General features: G+C 43.6%; 1 protein-coding gene across 4 annotated transcripts; it reads left to right on the top strand.

Moving 5' to 3' along the window:
- Positions 1–203: 203 nt before the first annotated feature.
- Positions 204–22,346, top strand: hook2 (hook microtubule-tethering protein 2). 4 transcript variants are annotated; one of them, XM_058405343.1, is made up of 23 exons: positions 204–362; positions 1,886–1,968; positions 3,263–3,335; positions 3,971–4,021; positions 5,060–5,192; positions 5,439–5,506; positions 5,870–5,932; positions 6,641–6,721; positions 8,053–8,216; positions 9,052–9,192; positions 9,360–9,561; positions 9,657–9,767; positions 9,918–10,005; positions 11,217–11,283; positions 11,831–11,968; positions 14,111–14,198; positions 15,116–15,121; positions 16,375–16,409; positions 16,542–16,624; positions 16,830–16,933; positions 17,966–18,073; positions 21,146–21,217; positions 22,146–22,346. In XM_058405343.1, the coding sequence occupies exons 1-23, from the start codon at positions 318–320 to the stop codon at positions 22,275–22,277; spliced, it is 2,136 nt and encodes a 711-aa protein (XP_058261326.1). In that variant the 5' UTR covers positions 204–317; the 3' UTR covers positions 22,278–22,346. The 4 variants fall into 4 exon arrangements, with proteins under 4 accessions (XP_058261326.1, XP_058261328.1, XP_058261327.1 ...); XM_058405345.1 differs by lacking the exon at positions 5,870–5,932; XM_058405344.1 differs by lacking the exon at positions 15,116–15,121.
- Positions 22,347–22,654: the final 308 nt, after the last annotated feature.

Genomic DNA, 22,654 nt, shown 5'->3' with positions numbered 1-22,654 from the left:
AATAATAACAATAAACGTGACAATAGACACGCTGACACGCTGTAGCTGTTTATCTGTATTGGCTGGAAGTCTGTTTTGTATCAAATCGATACAAAAACAACAACAATAAAAAAAAACAACAACAGTGAAAATGTCGCCATGGCAACGCCAGACCTACGGCAAGCCCGCCCGCGCGCATGCGCCGTATCGCCAATGAGGTCATCGACCTGCTGCGCGTGAGAGTGTCTGTCACTCAGCAACAACAGTTTAAAACTCTCGGAGTGTGTCTCGCGCGCTAGCCGTGTGGTTGCTAGCTCGGTGTTCGACTCTCCGCCGTTATGAGTGTGGACAAAGCCGAGCTGTGTGACTCTTTACTCAGCTGGGTGAGTTATCAATCAGTTCGCTTATAAATAAAATAATAATAAAAAAGTAATCCCTCAACTCGTGCCATCATATGTGTTAGTTTAACTCCCTGGCCTACCAAGCTACCTGTTAGCCGGGTCAGATTAGCATGCTAGCACAGCTTAACCTAGCTAGCGTAGTGTCTCTTGGTCAGACACACGTGGTTTAGAACGGCCGCGAAGGGTTTATAAACTTTTAGAGACAATAAAGACAAGAAGTGTGCAAGCTTTAGTAAACAGTCCAGCGTGGAACAGGTGCACACGGGTCACTTCCGGTTTTAATGCGCACGCACACTGGTCACTTCCGGTTCTAGTGCGCGGTTGTAACTTTAATAGTGATCCTAAGGAGCTCAAAGTGCCTTATGGTGTCAAGTACTTACAAAAAAAGCCAGAAATAAACAGACACATGATAATAATAGTGAAGTAAATAATAACAGCATAAAAATGTTTTTTTGTTTTTTATCCAAGGGTTGAATTGTTTAAAAAAAACAGAATAATCTCGAGTTAATACAATGATTTAGATATAACATGAATGCACCCGTAAATATAAGGACATTCACAAAGGTTAAGATGAAATAATATTATTTTTTGGTGCGATCCAGATGTTTGGAGAAGCTGCACCATGAAGCCGGTTTATTGATGATAATAATCGTGTAATCTTGTATGAAGTCTGAGAGCTTTGCTACGTTCTCGTGTCTGCTTTCAAGATTAAAATACCTCACAGGATTGATTAAAGACTCCAAAGTCTCGTGTTAAGACAGACTTGTTACGTAACGGAGCTAAGGTCACCTGATGGATCAGTAACACGACACCATTGATGGGTCATCTCAGACAGATATCCCTTCTGTAGAACACAGAACACACCGTAACACCGGTCCAGCACGGCCATGTCCCAGTGCACAACGCGAGTGCCATGGTGTGGAGGTCAAGCTCGGAGTAGAAGAACTGGAGTGTCCTGCACCGGGCCCTGAGTCTCACTCAACACCTCTGGAACCTCCTCAACATCAGAGTCTGATCTCAGTAGATGAATGAACGCTAATCACTACAGTCACAATCCGATATCTTGTGGAAAACGTCCAGAAGGGAAGAGTGGAGTTCGTTATATCAGTGAAATCTGGAACAGGATGTTCAACAAGCACAAGTATGGGTGTGATGGTTACGGGTGCACATACTTTTGGCGTCAGTCTGTGACCTTGCTCACATGGTGTGGTATGTGATGGTATTCTTAAATCCAATCTCAGAATTAGCCCAGTGGTGACCGATAAAATCAGAGAAAGGTGTAGAGTGACGCTGAACTGAACAGTGGAATCAGAGACGGAGGAAAAGAGAGAAAAAGACGTCACATTATTATTATTCCACTTATTTTAACACATCACTCTGAGAACTTTGTGAAGGTTCTCCATCCACAGCTCCCACACAGAAACCATTTTATTAATGCACTAAATGCAGTAAAGTTAAATCCTTTATGATGCATCGATCACTGTTTTAACCCCCCTCCCCCACAGCTGAAGACATTTCAGGTGCCGTCATGTTCGAGTAAACACGACCTCACCAGCGGAGTGGCTGTCGCTCACGTGCTGCACAAAATGTAAGTGTCTGTGGGTGTGTCTGTGGGTGTGTCTCTCTCTGTCTTTTTCCATCTCTTTTTCTCCCTTTCTATCCCCCCCTTTCTTTCTCTTTCTCTCCCTCTCTCTTTTTCTCCCTAACTCCCCCCCCCCTCTCTCTCTCTCTATCTCTTTTTCTCCCTTTCTATCCCCCCTTCACTCCCCTTTCTTTCTCTCTCTCTCTCTCTCTCGTTCTCTTTCTCTTTCTCTCCCCAAACCACATAGAAACCGTTTTCTTTTAGGTTGCCCTCTATTTTCACATCACTGATATATTCTTGCAAAACTTCTACATAAAATCCCAGATTTAAAAACAGAACACAGTGAGCTGGTGTAATGAACGCCAGAGATTTTCCAAAATATGTTGGATTTGTTTGTTAGTTTTATTGGAGATTAATGTTTTTAACCTCTAAAATCAGCCAAGATCACGCAACAGTCCTAACCTGTAATCCTTTACTAAATCAGGAATATTACCGTGACTTTGACCCGAATGCCAGCAGGGTTTGTTTATATTTTTTTATATGTGATCTTAATACACGATATTGGCAAAAGTATTGGGATGTCCTCCAAATCATTGAGTTCAGGGGTTGGGCTCGGCCCCTTAGTTCCAGTGAAAGGAACTCTTAATGCTTCAGCTTCATACCAAGACATTTTGGACAATTTCATGCTTTGTGGGAACAGTTTGGGGATGACCCCTTCCTGTTCCAACATGACTGCACACCAGTGACCAAAGCAAGGTCCATAAAGACATGGATGAGTGAGTTTGGTGTGGAGGAACTTGACTGGCCTGCACAGAGTCCTGACCTCAACCCCATAGAACACCTTTGGGATGAATTAGAGTGGAGACTGCGAGCCAGGTCAAAAGTTTTGGGACGTCTGTCTTTACCTGCACATGAATGTAATATGGAGTTGTCCCGCCCTTTACAGCTATAACAGCTTCAACTCTTCTGGGAAGGCTTTCCACAAGGTTTAGGAGTGTGTTTATGGGAATTTCTGACCATTCCTCTAGAATAGCATTTGTGAGGTCAGGCACTGATGTTGAACACTTGAACTCAATGATTTGGAGGGGTGTCCCAATATTTTTGGTAATATAGTGTATGATGTTCACGTTTGGGTAAAGAGCCAAGATATGTTTTTGCTTTGTTTGTTTTTTTTTTTTTAAAAAAGTGTGTGTGAAATGTTTAACAGAATAACAAGATTTCTGCATGAGTTTTCTAGCAGCTGATCTCCTGCTGTTATTCAGTCTCTGAACTGTCTATCCTTCTCTCCGCACTCTTCCAGAGACCCCTCCTGGTTTAATGAGACATGGCTGGGGAGGATAAAGGACGAGACCGGAGACAACTGGAGGATAAAGGTGTTTGGATCAAACCTTCACACGAAATAATCTAGGACATGTGTAATATCTTGTATTGGTGAATCCTTTATGCTGCATTATTTATTATACACTCACTATCCACTTTATTCCTGCAGTTCAGCCAATCAGGAGACAGCTGCACACTGTATAAACTCATCCAGATGTAAGTCTTCAGTTCATGTTCACATCATACATTCATCAGAAGGAAGAAAGACGTCTGACAGATCGGTGCAGAAAATACTGAGTGAGAGAGAGATCAGAGAAACATGGCTCCCAGGAAGGGTCCTGTAACTCATAGAATCACTCTTTACAGCCGTGGTGAACAGAAAAGCATCTCCACCTCCACTAAACATCAAACCATGCTCTTTATTCAGTCCTCATCTGTCCCTCTGGCACCAGCAACCACTCCAAGTGACCAGAGATCAGACTTTTTTCTTCATTCTGATGTTTGATGTGAACTTTAACTGAAGCTCTGGACCTGCATCTGTATGATTTTATATATAGATGCTGTAACCTGATTGGCTGAACAGAGAACTGCATGAATGTGCAGATGCTCGCTCTCTCTCTCTCTCTCTCTCTTCCTCTCCCTCTCTCTAATAAAGTGGACAGTGACTGTAAGTGTGTGTGTGTTTCAGGTCAGCAACCTAAAGAAGATCCTCCAGAGCATGCTGGAATATTACCACGATGTGAGTACAGACACTGAGTTTATTATTCATCACAGTGACACGTGACTGAAGCTCTTCTGGGAAATCCAATCAAATCAGATCAGATCGATTCTAGAAGCTGAGTCACAGCCTTCATTAACACAACTTTAATTTCCATTTCTTTTTATCTGTAAATGAGCCCCTGGGATTTCCATCAGTTCATTCCTTTCCTCTACGAAGCTATAAAACGATCCACTAAATAATTATTATCCTCATTTTATTCCGATGCTCCTGATTATATACAGTGGCAGTAATGTTGTGTCGGTTGTCTGAATCATGTTCAGTAGACACCAGAGTGCTGCTGGGGTGTAGCTTCTCATGTATTTCTGCCTCAGTCTTACAGGAAGTCAGAGATGGACGCTTACATTTTAAGGAGCTCTTAGACAATGAAAAGATGAAAAGGTTTTAAATCAGCATCACAGAGCAGGAGTCGGTCTGATTCACCAGAAGAAGCAAAGAAACACAGACTGGAAATAATCCCAGACTATTCTCAAACTCATTACCAACATGAACCTGTTACACAAGTCAATTAACCACAGATCTAATACAGCTTACTCTTACTGACACTTTATAATCTCTCTCTCTCTCTCTCTCTCTCTCTCTCTTTTTCTGTCTGTCTCTCTCTCTCTGTCCCTTCCCCTCTCTCTCTCTCTCTCTCTCTCTCTCTCTCTGTCCCTTCCTCTTTCTTTCTCTCTCTCTCTGTCCCTTCCCCTCTCTCTCTCTGTCCCTTCCTCTCCCTTCCTCTTTCACTCTCTCTCTCTCTCTCTCTCTCTCTCTCTCTCTCTCTCTCTCTCTCTCTCTCTCTCTCTCTCTCTCTGTCCCTTCCTCTTTCTCTCTCTCTCTCTCTCTCTCTCTCTCTCTCTCTCTCTGTCCCTTCCTCTCTCTCTCTCTCTCTCTCTCTGTCCCTTCCTCTTTCTCTCTCTCTCTCTGTCCCTTCCTCTCTCTCTCTCTCTGTCCCTTCCTCTTTCTCTCTCTCTTTCTGTCCCTTCCTCTCTCTCTCTCTCTCTCTCTCTCTCTCAGGTGCTGGGGCAGCAGGTATCAGACGAGCATGTTCCAGATGTTTCTCTCATTGCGGAGATGGGGGACGTGACGGAGCTGGGCCGGCTGGTGCAGTTGGTGCTCGGCTGCGCGGTCAGCTGCGAGAAGAAGCAAGGTAACCCCGGGATACCGCTCCGCTGTCCACCCCCAAGGTGTCGGCTCTCAGATGAGCTGATTCTGTCGCTGCAGCTCTGATATCAGTGGAGCTGCAAATCATAGCACTGGATATAATACGCTAGGGTTTCCATAGCAACAGTCTCTCCGCTTCATCATGCCACACTGTTATTGATTATTTTCCTAAAACAGCATCAGAGAGGAGTGTTGCATAGTAACGTGTGTGTGTGTGTGTGTGTGTGTGTAGAACACATTCAGCAGATCATGACCCTTGAGGAGTCGGTCCAGCATGTCGTCATGACCGCCATACAGGAGGTACACAACACTCTTTAGACAGTTTGTTTTCATTTCTTCAAGCAAATCTTTCTCCACTAATTAAATCAACTCAATATCGTCGTCAACCCCAAAAGCAGTCTCTCAGGCCGTGTGTGCTCCTGCCTCCTCTCACCTAACATCAACACCTAACAAGCACATTCAGTCAATTCCTGTTTGTCTCGCTCACTTCAGAGCCATGAAGCCTGCAGGATGCTGCTCTAATGAGTCACTTATTGTTTACTTCAACCTCTTTTTAAGAGACATCTTGAGCACGTGACCTGGTGCGATGCTGTAAAGTAGAAACCATCTGCCTTATCTAGGGTTGTTATATATTTGTGTGTGTGTGTGGTCATTGTTATCCAGCTGCTTACCAAAGACCCTGTGGAGTCCGGAAGCCCAGACACATACGGAGACTTTGATTATCAGGTGAGTGCATCGCTAAGACTCCTTAAAAACAGACTCGTGCTATTGTAGCATCTTTAGTAACTAGCTAAAAGTCACTGCTAGCTCGTTAATGCTAGGCTAAAGGCTAACATTGTATTCTAAACACATGACATCTAGCAACATTCTGCTCACAATTTAGCTAACCCAGTTTTGGCTCACAGTCTCCCCTCTAATTCATCACAAAGGTGTTCTATGGGGTTGATGTCAGGACTCTGTGCAGGCCAGTCAAGTTCCTCCACACCAAACTCACTCATCCATGTCTTTATGGACCTTGCTTTGGTCACTGGTGTGCAGTCATGTTAGAACAGGAAGGGGTCATCCCCAAACTGTTCCCACAAAGAGCATGAAATTGTCCAAAATGTCTTGGTATGAAGCTGAAGCATTAAGAGTTCCTTTCACTGGAACTAAGGAGCCGAGCCCAACACCTGAAAAACTACACCTCAATGATTTGGAGGGGTCTGCCGTCTTCTCCATACTTGTGCTCACAGACTCGTGATTGGTTCATGTTGGAGAAATTAGCCCCACCCACCCAACGCTGACAGAGCATGTGTTATTAGGCCGAGACGTAGCACACTGTTATCTCTGTTAATGCCGTCCAGGAACTAGATAGTGATGTGTACAAAGAGTGTGCAAAAGCAGTGTACTGCATGTGATTTAGGACACTACTGACTCTCGAACGTCTCTTTCTAGTCGAGGAAGTATTATTTCCTGAGCGAGGAGCTGGATGAGAAGGACGATGCGTCTCAGCGCAGCAGAGAGCTCGAGCAGCAGGTGTGTGTGTGTGTATTAACGGTGTGTGTTCTTTCAGGTTAGCTTCACCAGCATGTACATACAAATAGAAAAATGTCTAGAGATGTAGTTAGTATAGGTTATTATGTCAGAATTAACTACTAATTAATAGCTAATAGTTTTAAAGTCCAGTGTGTTTGAAGTATAGTCTGTTGTCCTGTTTTGGACCAAACCCACCTGTGTGTGTGTGTGTGTGTGTGTGTGTCCTGTCTAACTGGTTTGTCTCCCTGGTTTGCTGCTTGATCAAAAAGAGACTTAGTAACATTAGAAGTGTGTGTGTGTTGTCTAACTGGTTTTGTCTCCCTGGTTTGCTGCTAGCTCATCAAGAGACTCAGTAACATCAGGTGTGTGTGTGTGTGTCCAAACATTTCTGAGAGATTACAAAGCCCAGATGCCTGCTTTGTACTTGATATCGTTACTCCAAAGATTAGACGTCTTGGTTTTCAAACAGAACGTGATCAAAGCATGAAAAGGACGTTAGGTTACCATGGCGATGTCTCTCCAGCGATTGGCCCTGGAGCTGATACACACCTTTTGTTATATTTATATAAAAAAAAAAAAAGAAAAGAGAAGTTTTTCCTGCTAAAATCCCCAGTGCTGAAGTAAGTCCCTATATTTGTCCCTGTGAAGCTTGTTGTAGGCCAGTGACGGATTGGTTTACGGAGTCGCCGTGTCCGCTAATGTGAGTATCTCAAGCAGTTATTAACACAAAAAAACAACCCAAATGTTTCCTCGACACCTCGAGCATCACACCGCTTTGTCTCTGAGTAACAGCTCTGCGTTCATCTCCAGTCCCGACAGGTTTCAGCTGTGAGTGGCATGCATCGAAGTGTGTGTTTTCTCTCTAACGTCAAGCATGAAGACTGAGTGCAAGGACAAAACTAGACTAACTAACCCGGCTCGCTGTTTACTGCAGCTCTGATCGGGCCTGTGCATGCCATCTTTCACTGTCACGTTACTGCATTTCAACGTTTATGAAAGTTCATATGTTTAGAAATAATTTGACACTGGTGTGTATGACCCACAGTACAATAATTACTGTGAGGTTAATGTGAACCAAAAAAGTATACAAATCTACACCAGGCTTTTGTCAGCGACAAAATATTCACGATTTAAAAAAAAAACACACATTGCTTTTTTTGTCTTTGATATGTAAATGTAGACCTGTGTTCATTATTACAAAGCTTTGTTGACTTTTAATGGGTCTTTTATTTTGGCCAGCATGAGAGAAAAAGCCTCATGCACTTTATTAGTGATCTTTAGGACATCTGGTGTTATGTACTCTAATTTGACTGTGTGTGTGTGTTCTCCAGCTGTCTGTGCTGATGGAGGAAAAGTCCTCACTGCAGACCGAGGTCCAGATGTTAAAGGAGAGACTGAGTCGCTGTGAGACTCAGGACGCCTCGACCACCATCACAGGAAAGAAGCTTCTGTTGCTTCAGAGCCAGATCGAGCAACTGCAGGAGGAAAACTACAGGTTAGGCTTCCTCATAGAGCTTCACACTCCTCTACAGGCCTCAGTGTGGAGGTGTACTGCGCAGTCTGAGACAACACAGCTCCACTCTGAGGCCCATAGACACACAGGCTGAGACATTCAGCTCCACAGTGAGGCCTGTAGACACACAGGCTGAGACATTCAGCTCCACACTGAGGCCTGTAGATGTGCAGTTCCACACTGAGGCCCTTGAACCAAGACGTGCAGCTCCAAACTAAGGCCCTTAGACTGAGCCGTGCAGCTCCACAATGAGGCCTATAGACACAGACCGAGACATGCAGCTCCACACTGAACCCTTAGACTGAGATGTGCAACTCCACACTGAGGCCTATAGACACAGACCGAGACATGCAGCTCCACACTGAGGCCCTTAGACATAGTCTGAGATGTATAGCTCCACAGTAATACCTATAGACTGAGGCAAGCAGCTCCACAGTGAGGCTTATAGACTGAGACATGCAGCTCCACAGTGAGGCCTTAGACAAATAGACTGAGACATATAGACTGAGACATGCAGCTCCACTCTGAGGCCTGTAGACTGAGACATGCAGCTGCACTCTGAGGCCCATAGACAAATAGACTGAGACCTGCAGCTCCACAGTGAGGCCCTTAGACATAGACTGAGGCATGCAGCTCCACAGTAAGGCCCATAGACTGAGGCATGCAGCTCCACAATGAGGCCCATAGACTGAGATATGCAGCTCCACTCTGAGGCCCATAGACACAGACTGAGATGTGCAGCTCCACAGTGATACCTGCAGTCCTACATATATCTTTCTATGAAATTATAGCTCTGTGTGTGTGTGTGTGTGTCTAGACTAGAGACCAGCCGTGATGACCTGCGTGTGCGTAATGAAGTGTTGGATAGAGAATTAGCTGATATGCAGCATCGCAATGAGGAGCTGACGAGCCTCGCCCAGGAGGCTCAGACTCTCAAAGATGAGATGGACATCCTTCGGTACAGACACACTTTATCCCTGTGTTTTACTCTGTATTTATCACATCGATCACAAAATATAATACTGCTTCAAAAGTACAAAACCTTACAATGAATCTTAAGCCTGTAAGTTGATGTTGTATTTAAGCCAATAAGACTAAAACACATCGCTTTGCATGGCCTCTCAGGCACTCATCGGACCGCGTGAGCCGCCTGGAGGCGCTGGTCGAGACGTACAAGCGTAAGCTGGAGGATTTGGGAGACCTGCGCAGACAGGTGCGTCTGCTGGAGGAAAAAAACACAGTGTACATGCAGCGTACCTGTGAGCTGGAGGAGGAGCTACGACGGGCTAACGCAGGACGCACACAACTGGACTCCTACAAGAGACAGGTACACACACACACACACACACACACAACATGTGGGACATCTGTGAGTGTGTTTTCATCTAGAAGTAATGCTTGGTATTTCTTCTGCATGAGCAGGTGCATGAGCTTCACACCAAACACTCATCAGAGGCTGTGAAGGCAGAGCGATGGCAGTTTGAGTACAGAAACCTTCACGACAAATATGAGGCTCTGCTGAAAGAGAAAGAGGTACGACCATCACTGTGGGTTAAGAGAAAACATCCGCCTGTCCACTGTTGGTTGTGCTGTAATTCTGTGTGTGTGTGTGTGTGTGTGTGTGTGTGTGTGTGTGTGTGTGTGTGTGTGTGTGTGTGTGTGTGTGTGTGCGCGTGTGTGTAGAGGTTGATGTCAGAGCGGGACACACTGAGAGAGACGAACGAGGAGCTTCGCTGTGTTCAAGTCCAGCAAAAGTGCCTCAGTCAGGCAGGTGAGTTAAGTTTAACAAAAATAAATAAATAAACAAATAGATGAAGAAGTGTCTTTGTGTTTTTTTTTATTCTTTTATTAGATATTGAAGTAGGCAAGAGATGAGAGTTAATGTTTAGTGGAATATTTATATTTTTAAAAAAATGACATTATTGTTAGCCATCTTATCTAACCAGGACAAATCCTGTCTATAACTGATCTGTCTGTCTGTTTATCTGTCTATCTGCATGTCTGTCTGTCTATCTATCTGTCTCTGTCTATCTGTCTGTATCTATCTGTCTCTGTCTATCTGTCTGTCTATCTATCTGTCTCAGTTTATCTATCTGTCTGTCTATCTATCTGTCTCTGTCTCAGTTTATCTATCTGTCTGCCTATCTATCTGTCTTTGTCTCAGTTTATCTATCTGTCTGTCTATCTGACTGTCTCTATCTGTTTATCTATGTTTGTCTGTCTGTCTATCTATCTGTCTCTGTCTATCTGTTTATCTATCTCTGTCTGTTTGTTTATCTGTCTGTCTATCTATCTGTCTGTCTATCTATCTGTCTCTGTCTCAGTTTATCTATCTGTCTGCCTATCTATCTGTCTTTGTCTCAGTTTATCTATCTGTCTGTCTATCTGACTGTCTCTATCTGTTTATCTGTTTGTCTGTCTGTCTATCTATCTGTCTCTGTCTATCTGTTTATCTGTCTCTGTCTTTGTTTATCTGTCTGTCTATCTATCTATCTGTCTGTCTGTCTGTCTGTCTATATATCTGTCTCTGTCTATCTGTTTATCTATCTCTGTCTATCTATCTATCTATCTATCTATCTATCTATCTATCTATCTATCTATCTATCTATCTATCTATCTATCTATCTATCATCCTGTATCCTATCATCAGCTGTATCGTTAATGCTAGGTTTGTATTAATGCGCAGGTTCTAATAGGTTACCGTTTCTATAGTAACAGCTCCGTCCCTGGGGCGTGTCCCGCCGACGCTCCACATAACATAAGAGTTTATCAGACTAAAACTGCTTTTTTTTTTTTTTAGGAAACAAATTTTTATTCCTAAATCAGCATTAGGATCTACTTTTATCCGTTTTTGTAAACACACTCTGATTTTTGTTAAATTGACTGAACCCTCAAAAATATCAGAAAGTGATTCATTTAATTTTCTGTGGTGAAACCATAAGGTGTGTGTGTGTGTGTGTGTGTGTGTGTGGACTCCTGCAGGTCCTCTGGGTTCTGACGGCGAAACAGTGGGCAACCTGGCATCTGAGATCATGCCTACAGAGTTCAGGTAAACACACACACACACACACAAACACACACACACGTCCTAATTTACGGTAATCATTCACACCATACCCGCTGCAGTGATGTATATGTCGCCGTTGTGGTTAAAATGGTTAGCTGCGTTCTTTTGCTGCCTCCGTAGCAGGAGCATGCATTTATTGTTCCTGATGATGCAGATAACGAGGGAGATGACTCGAGTCGTGACTCATGCTTCTGTAAACTCTTACGCGTCAGATGGGTTTGCTGTGATGCACCAGAATGATGCAAAACTGAGCAGGCTCTGTTTATAGTAACAGATTGCTTATTTTGGAGGTTTGGCCAAAAATTAAAAATAAATAAACAAAAATAATTCTCAATCAGCAGTGGTTGGAATAAAACCGGAACTCTCCGTATTCCACTCTGATGGAGTGGGATTTTTATCATTCCTGATATCCTGTGTGTGTGTATATATGTGTGTGTGTGTGTGTGTGTGTGTGTGTGTGTGTGTGTGTATATATATATATATATATAATGTGTGTGTGTGTGTTAATTTCCTGCTCTCTGTCTTTCAGGGAGACGGTGTTACGGCTTCAGGACGAGAATAAGATGCTGTGTGTCCAGGAGGAGACGTACAGGCAGAGGCTGGGTGAGGTGCAGGTTCACCTCGAGGAGGCTCAGCGCAGCAGGAACACACTTGAGACCCAGAACAGGTTCTCTCTCTCTCTCGCGCTCTCTGTCTCTCTCTCTCTCTCTCTCTCTCTCTCTCTCTCTCTTTCATCATGATGTGTCAGGGTATTTCTTGTTGTTGTTTTTTGTTTCGTTTTTTTGGATTACAGCAGCATTTAGGTCAGTTTCCGAAAACCATGTAAATGTGAGAGTGCCTACACTTTGTGTGTGTGTGTGTCTGTGTGTGTGTGTCTGTGTCTGTGTGTGTGTGTGTGTGTGTGTGTGTGCGTGCATCATTTCCCATCTGCAGAAGGCACAGTGTGGGCAGATAAAGCAAAGATTGCATCACAAATTTTTTACCCACACTCTGTATGCTTTCTAAGGGTTAGATTTACGGGCTATTGATGCACTTTCCATTAAAAAAAAACAAACACACACACACTTGTGATGAGAGCGTTCATTTCTGTGTAAAGTGATCTTGTACAGTATAGCGAGAGTCCAAACCCACACACACAGCAGGGTTTTATTCAGAAGTGCGTTATTACTGACGAGAAGTGCAGCAGAGAGATTAGTGCAGGATCAGCTTCTTGTATCTCACACACTTCCTGTGGAAAGACCTCATGGCTATTAGATTAATGTGTTGTTGTTATTATTATTATTAAAGTTAGTGTTAATTGGTCTTAACCCAAACAGCTGACGTTTTATTTTACTTTACAAAAAGTAAGTCGGTGTGTTTGAACAGGAAGGTCTTCTACTATCTCTATATGTCCATGTTCCTCTCTTCTCATTTAGTCTCACCTATTTTTCTCTTCTCGTCTCTTCTTGTTTAGTCTTGCCTATTTTTGTCTCTTCTTTTCTTGCCTCTTCTCGTCTCTTCTCGCCTATTTTTCTCTTCTCATCGCATCTCTTCTCTTCTCGTCTCTTTTCTTGTCTGTTCTTTTCTCGTCTCATCTATTATCGTCTCTTCTTGTCTCTTCTCTTCTTGTCTCTTCTCTTATCTATTCTAATCTATTCTCGTCTCTTCTCGTCTCCTTCTCTTCTTGTCTATTCTTGTCTCTTCTCTCCTCGTCTGTTCTAATCTTGTCTCGTTCATTCTCGTCTCCTTCTCTTCTCTTCTTGTCTATTCTTGTCTCTTCTCGTCTATTCTAATCTAGCCTTGTCTCATCTCTTCACGTCTCTTTCTCTTCTCTCCTTGTCTATTCTTGTCTCTTCTCGTCTATTCTAATCTAGCCTTGTCTCATCTCTTCACGTCTCTTTCTCTTCTCTCCTTGTCTATTCTTGTCTCTTCTTGTCTATTCTAATCTCATCTCGTCTCGTCTATTCTCAACTCATCTATTCATGTCTCTTCTCAGACTATTCTTGTCTCTTCTCTTCTCATCTATTCTCGTCTCTTCTCGTCTCCTCTTCTTGTCTCTTCTCTTCTTGTCTGTTCTAATCTTGTCTCGTCCATTCTCGTCTCCTTCTCTTCTTGTCTATTCTAATCTTGTCTCGTCTTGTCTATTCTTGTCTCTTCTCATCTATTCTAATCTATCCTTGTCTTGTCTCATCTCTTCTACTTTATTCTTGTCTCATCTCTTCACGTCTCCTTCTCTTCTCTCCTTGTCTATTCTTGTCTCTTCTCGTTTATTCTAATCTCGTCTTGTCTCGTCTATTTTCAACTCATCTATTCATGTCTCTTCTCGTCTATTCTTGTCTCTTCTCATCTGTTCTAATCTAGTCTCGTCTCGTCTCGTCTCTTCTGTTCTATGTGTGTGTGTGTGTGTGTGTGTGTGTGTGTGTAAAAAAAAAAACAAAAAAAAAAAACAAAAAACAACCTGCTCAGAATAGTGTCACTTCCTCCCTGCTGTGACCTGCTGGAATTCATTACACGCTTTATAACACATGTAAAAAGCATTTTAACGTTTTATAGTTTACCTGAGTTGATTTCTGCTCGTCTGGTTTTACTTTTCAGACCCTGACACATTATTTACATTCTCATCTTTACCTTCTGTCTCTTTTCTCTCGAACCTGATGACGTTTTACTTCTTCCTGTTAAAAATGGACTGTTTACAATTTCATAAAACACTCTTACTCTTTCATTCTCTCTATCTCCATCTGTCTCTCTCTCTTTCTCTCCTTCTCTATCTCCCTCACTCTTTCTCTTGCTCTCACTCTTGTCTCTCTCTCTCTCTCTGTCTCGCTCTCAGGTTGAGTCAGCAGCAGATAGCCGAGCTGCGTTCTCAGGTCGAAGACCTACAGAAAGCTCTACAGGAGCAGGACAGCAAATCTGAGGATGTGAGTTTTACACACACACACACACACAGACACAGACACACACTCTCTGATTGCTGCTTTATTGGCAGTCACTCTGATTCACTGGAATAAATAAAATGTTCACAGTTTCCTCTCTCATCTCTCAGGTATCTGTGTGTTGTTTTCGTTAGACTTGCCCTACAAGGTCCATGTAGCTAACAAAGTGTGCAGTGTATCTCTAGCAGTTTCGCATCGTGTCTAAATCATCACACACACCAGACGAGAACGGGTCTCAGTCACACCACTTGTAAATAAATGGGTTCTTTAACATACATTAGTGTTAAAGATCTTATAAAGTGTGTGTGTGTGTGTGATGAGTTCTAGACTTGTACAGTTTAACCTGTTAGCTTCATTAGCTCTGTAGCTCCAGTGGGCAAAACATGAGACAGAGAAGTTGGAAACTCTGTACTTGTGATTTTCGATGAATCGGTCTGTGTGAATACTTCTAGATATTTACATTGTTTATAGCTGTGTCCCAAATCACATACTTCTGCACTGTTCTGTATAAACAGTGTGAACAAGAAGTAGTAGTACACTTCATTTATTTACTCGACAATATTTCCAAGATGGCTGACTCCACTCGGTGTCCTCACGTTAAATGAGTTTGACGTCTAGTATCTACTTCCTGTTAATAAAGAAGTGTTCCATTTGAGACGATGCATTGGTACGCTAGAGCACATGGTGCACAGTGTAAGTGTGGTAGGTGATTTGGGACGCAGCTCGAGAGTGTGACGTGAAGCAGGCTGTAGAATGTAATCAGATTGCTGCAGCAGTTTTCTCTGATGTGTTTCAACCTTGTTTGCTTTGCCTTGTGGTGAATTCACCAAGTAAACTCCTGCTTGATTCTGTCTCTCCCCGCCGACCCGCCCACTCCAACCCGCCAATCGTCCGCTGCTTAGGCCATCGTAAGTACCGCCCATCTGTGCCTGTCTACCTGCTACCGAGAGTTATTAAGCCTACATTAAGGGCTGCGCTAACGAGTGGAACAGTAACGACCAGCTTGGTCTTATTCAGTGTGAACCATTTCAGATTATTCTCATTTAATAATAATCACGCAGCCCTTAACGTATGTGTCTGTAAAGCAAGTGACTCCAGTCCTCAGCCGAGTCTGCTGGCAAAGAGAGACGTCACCGTGCATCAAACCCCGAAGATCAGTAATGACACGCCGGGTGTTCATGAGTTCTGCCCTGAATTAATAATACAGTGTTGTGTCTGGGTGAGGTTTCAGCATACACCACGCTTCTCGATTCTGATTGGTCAGGAGGTGTTGATTAGCACAGCTTCAGAATGCAGGTTTATATCCGTCAGCTCGTTCTAATACTCTTAGTGTTTGCATAGTAACAGTAACGCTCCGGTGAGAATATGGACATTTATCAGTTTTGGAAGGAGTCTCCAGTGTCAGTGGTTTGTAACGGTCAGTCAGGGCAGACGTCAGGGCCGTTTCCATAGTAACAGTAACACTCCGGTGAGAATATGGACATTTTATTAGTTTTGGAAGGCGTCTCAAGTGTCAGTGGTTTGTAACTGTCAGGGGCAGACGTCAGGACTGAGGAGGTTACGCTTCACAGTTTTGCTGTAACATGACATAACTTCAAGAAAGAGAAAAGAGAGAAAGGTGAGGGTGAAATGACTGTTTGTTTATAGCTGCTGTAATGGAAGTGAGGACAGGAATTTGTCCTCGTACTCAAAATGTAACTCTGAATGGATAAACACTCTGGGGCATTCTGTTATTGGAAAACAATCAACTTCAGGGTGGAAACCGTTACTCTGCTTCTCGAGTGTTTTCTAATCATTTTATTTCTCATGTTTCACACGTTCAGGTCACTGTGACGTCACTCTCTGCCACTGATTTGGAATTATTTTGGTTTTTTTAATCAACGGTGTCTATAGTTTGTGTTGATTTGTTTTATTCTCTCTGTGTGTGTGTGTGTGTGTGCAGTTTCTCAGTACCTGCAAAACAGGAAGCTCTGGGTTTAAACTGCACCACAGCCCCAGCTCCCATTCTTATAAGTCATGATGTTCGTGATGCACGAAGCTCAAATTAAATTACTGAATGCTTCACAATGACTTTGTTTAGAAAACTGTGCAGCTCCAACATGTTATAAGTGTTATAACACGTTATAAGTGCTTCTGTACTGATCTTTTCTTCTTCCTTTAGTCGTCTCTGCTGAAGAAGAAGCTGGAAGAGCATCTGTGAGTATGAGTTCGGGGGGAGTGAGGGAGTCACAGGCTGAACAAGTGTAGGGGTTTTAAACGTGTGTGTGTGTGTGTGTGTGTGTGTGTGTGTGTGTGTGTGTGTGTGTGTGTGTGTGTGTGTGTGTGTAGAGAAAAGCTGCATGAAGCTCATTCCGATCTGCAGAAGAAACGAGAAGTGATCGATGACCTGGAGCCCAGCATAGACAGCAACAGTAAGTGAACCTCCGCATTATCATTATTATTATTATTATTATTATTAACACTGTGACATCCATATATATGTGCTCCGTTATACACACTCCTCTGTTATACACACTCCTCTGTTATACACACTCCTCCATTACAGAGCGGACTCCTGTAGTCCCTCTGATTTGAGAATTTGAGGAGAAGTGAACGTGTCTCTCTTGTGCATCTCAGTGGCCAAGAAGATCGATGAACTGCAGACGATTCTGAGAAAGAAGGATGAGGACATGAGACAGATGGAGGAGAGATACAAGCGTTACATGGAGAAAGCTCGGACAGTGAGCACACACACACACTTTCTGTCTGTCTCTCCCCCACTCTCTTTTTCTCTGTCTCTCTCTCTGCCTCTCTTTTTCTCTGCCACTCTCTCTCTCCCCCCGCTCTCTTTCTCTCTGCCTCTCTCTCTGTCTCTCTCTCCCCCCTCTCCCCGCTCTCTTTCTTTCTTTCTCTCTCTCTCTCTCTCCCCCCTCTGCCTCTCTCTCTGTCTCTCTCTCCCCCCTCTCCCCGCTCTCTTTCTTTCTTTCTCTCTCTCTCTCTCCCCCCTCTGCCTCTCTCTCTCTCCCCCTTCTCTCTATCTATCTATCTATCTATCTATCTATCTATCTATCTATCTATCTATCTATCTATCTATCTCTCTCTCTCTCTAGATAGATAAATAGATAGATAGATAGATAGATAGATAGATAGATAGATAGATAGATAGATAGATAGATAGATAGATAGATAGATAGATAGATATTATTACAGCAGTGTGTTAAGCTGGTCATTTAGTTTTGGGGTCATGACCTCCGCTGCTCCTTGATTTAACTTTTCACACTCTGTCTAGTTCCTGTTAATCCTCCAGCTTCTCTAACCGATGTAACCATGGCTTTCCTATTATTATTATTGTTGTTGGGCTTTTGGTGTACGAAGCTCTGAGATCTGAACTGCTTTCAGTTACAAGAGCAAAAACCTTAACTACTGACCGCCCACGGACTTTATATAACACATCATATACAGTACACACACACACTGTGAAACTGAGGACACCAGACACACACACCTTTTCCTGGCAGATGCTTGGTGAATACAGTGTGTGTGTGTGTGTGTGTGTGTGTGTGTGTGTGTGTGTGTGTGTGTGTGTGTGTGTGTGTGTGTGTGTGTGATTGATCCTTGATGCAGTGTTTCACAGTTTCGTTTTTACTACTTTTTTTTCTTCCTGCCACAACAAGCAAAACATCACTGTACTGTCTTTCAGTTTATAATAAGAAACCATGTAACTTTCCCTGAGCATCAGCATCATTCGTGTGTGTGTGTGTGTGTGTTTGTAGGTGATAAAGACTCTGGACCCGAAGCAGAAGCCCGGCTCTGTGGCTCCTGAGGTTCAGGCTCTGAGGAACCAGCTCTCTGAGAGAGACCGGAGAATCCAGAATCTGGAGGTGAGATGCACCCGAGATATACATCACACACCTCAAGCTGAGGATTATGGGTAAACTCTCACTTCTTGTGACAGTGAACTCCCGAGGCCGTGCCGTTTAGCAGAACTGATGAGGCTCGGATACAAACCCCTATGATTTCAACGGCTGCGGCCCGGGATCCACTCGAACCTCATGCACTGTAGCTGTGTCTGTATCTGTGTCACTGCTGTGCTGAGAATCAATCACCACCCACGTACCATCTGCTCTGTGGTGCACTGATGCACAGGGTAGAGGGCTACCAGATGGCTACCAGATCCTTACAGTGACCTGGATGCTAGGTAGAACTAATAAACTGACCTGCTAGTGTAAATACTGCTACTGAACTGAGGGGGGGCAACTACAAGGTAAATTGAAGGGGGGGGGGGTCCAGCAAAACCTCTGACCTCATTCACTGTAAAAACATTTGATTTACATTTACTTTTCTTTTCGTATTTTATTGTTTTTTCTTCACTATTATATTAACTTCCGATTATATCCCAGTGTCACAGAGCCGCTGTACAGTGACACAGATCATGTTATAATCACTTTAATGTTTATAGTTTGATTTTTGTGTTATATAACAACAGAAAGTGTATTTCCAGGTTTTTAGGACTAAATTTAAACACTTTGGAGGGAAATTTTATACAAACAGAACCTAAGCTTTAGTTGAGTGAACTTTAGTGCTGTGATTATAAATTGCTGCTGTTTTTATTTTAGTTAAAGGAAGAACATGACCCGTAACGAAACATTTCTGACGCTAACAATAGTGATGTATCGTTCATGAACGATTCGAATCTGTAATATGACTCGGGAAGAGCGAGTCGATTCAGAGAGTGATTCGTTCGTTTTGTATTGACGGCGCATGCGCAACAACCTGTCGTTTCTGTACGGGAAACATTAGTCCATCTCCCGTGACATCATCATAGGCTTCGACTGGGCAGTCTGTTAGTTCATCACCCGAGCCTTCGGACCCTCTACTCGATCCGTACCGGAAACACGATTTGTTCTGCGCATGCGCGACATTGCTGCAGGCAACAGGTTATAACATTAGATTGTCAATGCCTTTTTGTCATATTCCAGACTGGAAGTAGACGCATGCGCAGTACAATTCCGATACAGATCGAGTAGTGACCACGCTGACATCATGTGTCGCTCGTGAACGATTCGTTCATTTTGAACGAGTCCTTAATATGACTCGGGAACAACGAGTCGACAGAGAGCGATTCGTTCATTTTGTATTGACCGCGCATGCGCAACATCCTATCGGTTCTGTACGGGGAAACATGATTAGTTCATCTCTCGAGTCGTTCGTTCGTCACGTGACCACTTCCTGGATCAGTATCTTCCAGTCAATAATACATTAATGTAATGTATAATATTTAGGAAAGATTATAAAAATTATCAAAAGACACGTGCAGTGAACATTTTCTGAAAAATAAAGTTCCGTTCTTGTTCGTGTCAGAAATGAACAAAATGACTCGAAAAACGATTAGCGAGATTTAAAGATCCGACTCAGTAAAATGATCCGAACAAACTCCACACCGAGTCAGTGTGTACACTCCGAGCTGTAGGAGCGGTGTGTGGGTGAAGAGTGCCCTCTAGTGTCCTCAGGACAAAATAATCCGCATCATAAACCAGATACACTATATTGCCAAAAGTATTCGCTCACCTGCCTCGACTCGCATATGAAATTAAGTGACATCCCATTCCTAATCCATAGGGTTCAATATGACGTCGGTCCACCCTTTGCAGCTATAACAGCTTCAACTCTTCTGAGAAGGCTGTCCACAAGGTTTAGGAGTGTGTTTATGGGAATTTTTGACCATTCTTCCAGAAGCGCATTTGTGAGGTCACACACTGATGTTGGACGAGAAGGCCTGGCTCTCAGTCTCCGCTCTAATTCATCCCAAAGGTGTTCTATCGGGTTGAGGTCAGGACTCTGTGCAGGCCAGTCAAGTTCCTCCACACCAGACTCTGTCATCCATGTCTTTATGGACCTTGCTTTGGTCACTGGTGCACAGTCATGTTGGAAGAGGAAGGGGCCAGCTCCAAACTGTTCCCACAAAGTTGGGAGCATGGAATTGTCCAAAATGTCTTGGTATGCTGAAGCATTCAGAGTTCCTTTCACTGGAACTAAGGGGCCAAGCCCAGCTCCTGAAAAACAACCCCACACCATAATCCCCCCTCCACCAAACTTTACACTTGGCACAATGCAGTCAGACAAGTACCGTTCTCCTGGCAACCGCCAAACCCAGACTCGTCCATCAGATTGCCAGACGGAGAAGCGCGATTCGTCACTCCAGAGAACGCGTCTCCACTGCTCTAGAGTCCAGTGGCGGCGTGCTTTACACCACTGCATCTGACGCTTTGCATTGCACTTGGTGACGTATGGCTTGGATGCAGCTGCTCGGCCATGGAAACCCGTTCCATGAAGCTCTCTGCGCACTGTTCTTGAGCTAATCTGAAGGCCACATGAAGTTTGGAGGTCTGTAGCGATTGTCTCTGCAGAAAGTTGGCGACCTCTTCGCACTATGCGCCTCAGCATCCGCTGACCCCGCTCCGTCAGTTTACGTGGCCTACCACTTGGTGGCTGAGTTGCTGTCGTTCCCAAACACTTCCACGTTCTTATAATACAGCTGACAGTTGACTGTGGAATATTTAGGAGCGAGGAAATTTCACGACTGGATTTGTTGCACAGGTGGCATCCTATCACAGTTCCACGCTGGAATTCACTGAGCTCCTGAGAGCGACCCATTCTTTCACAAATGTTTGTAAAAACAGTCTGCATGCCTAGGTGCTTGATTTTATACACCTGTGGCCATGGAAGTGATTGGAACACCTGATTCTGATTATTTGGATGGGTGAGTGAATACTTTTGGCAATATAGTGTATCTAATGCTTCTGCCACACTGACCTAGGAGTCCAGAAGTTTTCGCTTTGTCATGGAGGAGAACAGTTTTAACACGTCTAACAAAATAAAACGTGTTTAGATCATCATTGGCTGACATTAATGCACTTAGAATAATGTGTGTGTGTGTCTGTGTGTGTGTGTAGCATGACTTTGAGAAGAGCCGATCCAGACATGATCAGGAGGAGAAGCTGATCATCAGCGCCTGGTACAACATGGTAAGAAATCTCGGCCTGATCTCTGTGTTCCTGCATTCATCCTCTAATCCCTGCAGCGTTACTCAGACGTTTCTCCTCTTAGTCAGAAAAAACTCCGGGCTTTTCCTAGATGGATCGTTTAATGTCGATAAACGCACCTTTTTTAGACAGGACCCTTGATCGGCTGTTGATGTATCCTCATCATCTTTCTATCTACAGATCACACGGCAGTGTGTTCACATGCGTTTCCATAGCAACCAGTAACTTGCACTATAGCCATAAAAAGAGGTGTTTCTTTAACATTTTATGAAAGGAGCCTCCAGTTTCAGCGCTTTGTAACAGTCCAGTTTCTCCAAAATGACAAGATTTATTTATTTATTTATTCATTCATTAATCTGTAAGAGATGCTGCTGAGGGAGCGACTGTTTACAGCTGCTTTAACGTCTGCTGTAAGTTAACAACTGTAAATGGATAAATATTTACAATCATAAATCATTCTAATAATAATAATAATAAGTTTGGTTTCTCTAGCGACTTTCCACAGCTCAAGGACACTTTACATTCCAAGCTCACAGGCATCTAGGAGAACATTATAAACAAACAGGAAAAACCAGTGCAGGCAAACAAGAACGTAAACAAAAACCAAGCGGAGACGACAAGCGAGAGAGCAATGATCTCCATATTCCAGCAGTTAAGGGGACGTTTATAAACGTGTTCTCACATTAGCTTAACGTTTCTAGGTTCTGTTCTGGAGGAGTTTCGGAGTGATGAACTAAATTCTGAACATAACTGTAAATCAGGGTTGCCATAGTAACGGTATCTCTGCATCATCGCCCTGTGGTGTGGTTGATTATTTTCCTGTTACACACAGACGCTGCGGGATTTATTCCTCCACATAACCCTTGCCTCCTCTCTATGGTGTGTGTGTGTGTGTGTGTGTGTGTTGTAGGGAATGGCTCTCCATCAGAAGGTGGCGAATGAGCGCACCAGTGTTCCTGGTCAGGCTCAGTCCTTCCTCGCCCAGCAGAGGCAGTTCACACAGGCACGGAGAGGCCTGAGCGCTCGCCTGCAGCCCAGATAACACACACACACCACACACCACACACCACACACACACACACACACACACACACACACACTGTGAGAGAGTTTAAAATAAGCCACAGTGTGCCTTCTGCCCTTAAACACTCTGCTCTGCTGTGAGACACTTCCTGCCCCCCCCGGAGGATGTGACCCTGAACACTGCTGACCAGAAGGAACCTTGTCGTCCATCTTCTCCTCTCCCTCTTCCTCTCTTTAATCTATTTAGTTGTTCAGGGTTCTGTTTCTATGTTTTAATCAGTCGGGAATCAGGGAACAGATGGAAGGCTGTTTTAACTAATTAGTTGCTCTTTATTTCTTTTTCTCGTTATGTTGTAAGCCGGTCAGTGTTGGAGCTCGTCAGTAGATGATTTATGA

This window comes from Hemibagrus wyckioides, linkage group LG12 (genome assembly GCF_019097595.1).
Source record: "Hemibagrus wyckioides isolate EC202008001 linkage group LG12, SWU_Hwy_1.0, whole genome shotgun sequence".
NCBI lineage: Eukaryota > Metazoa > Chordata > Actinopteri > Siluriformes > Bagridae > Hemibagrus > Hemibagrus wyckioides.
This window is presented reverse-complemented; position numbering and strand designations above follow the sequence as displayed.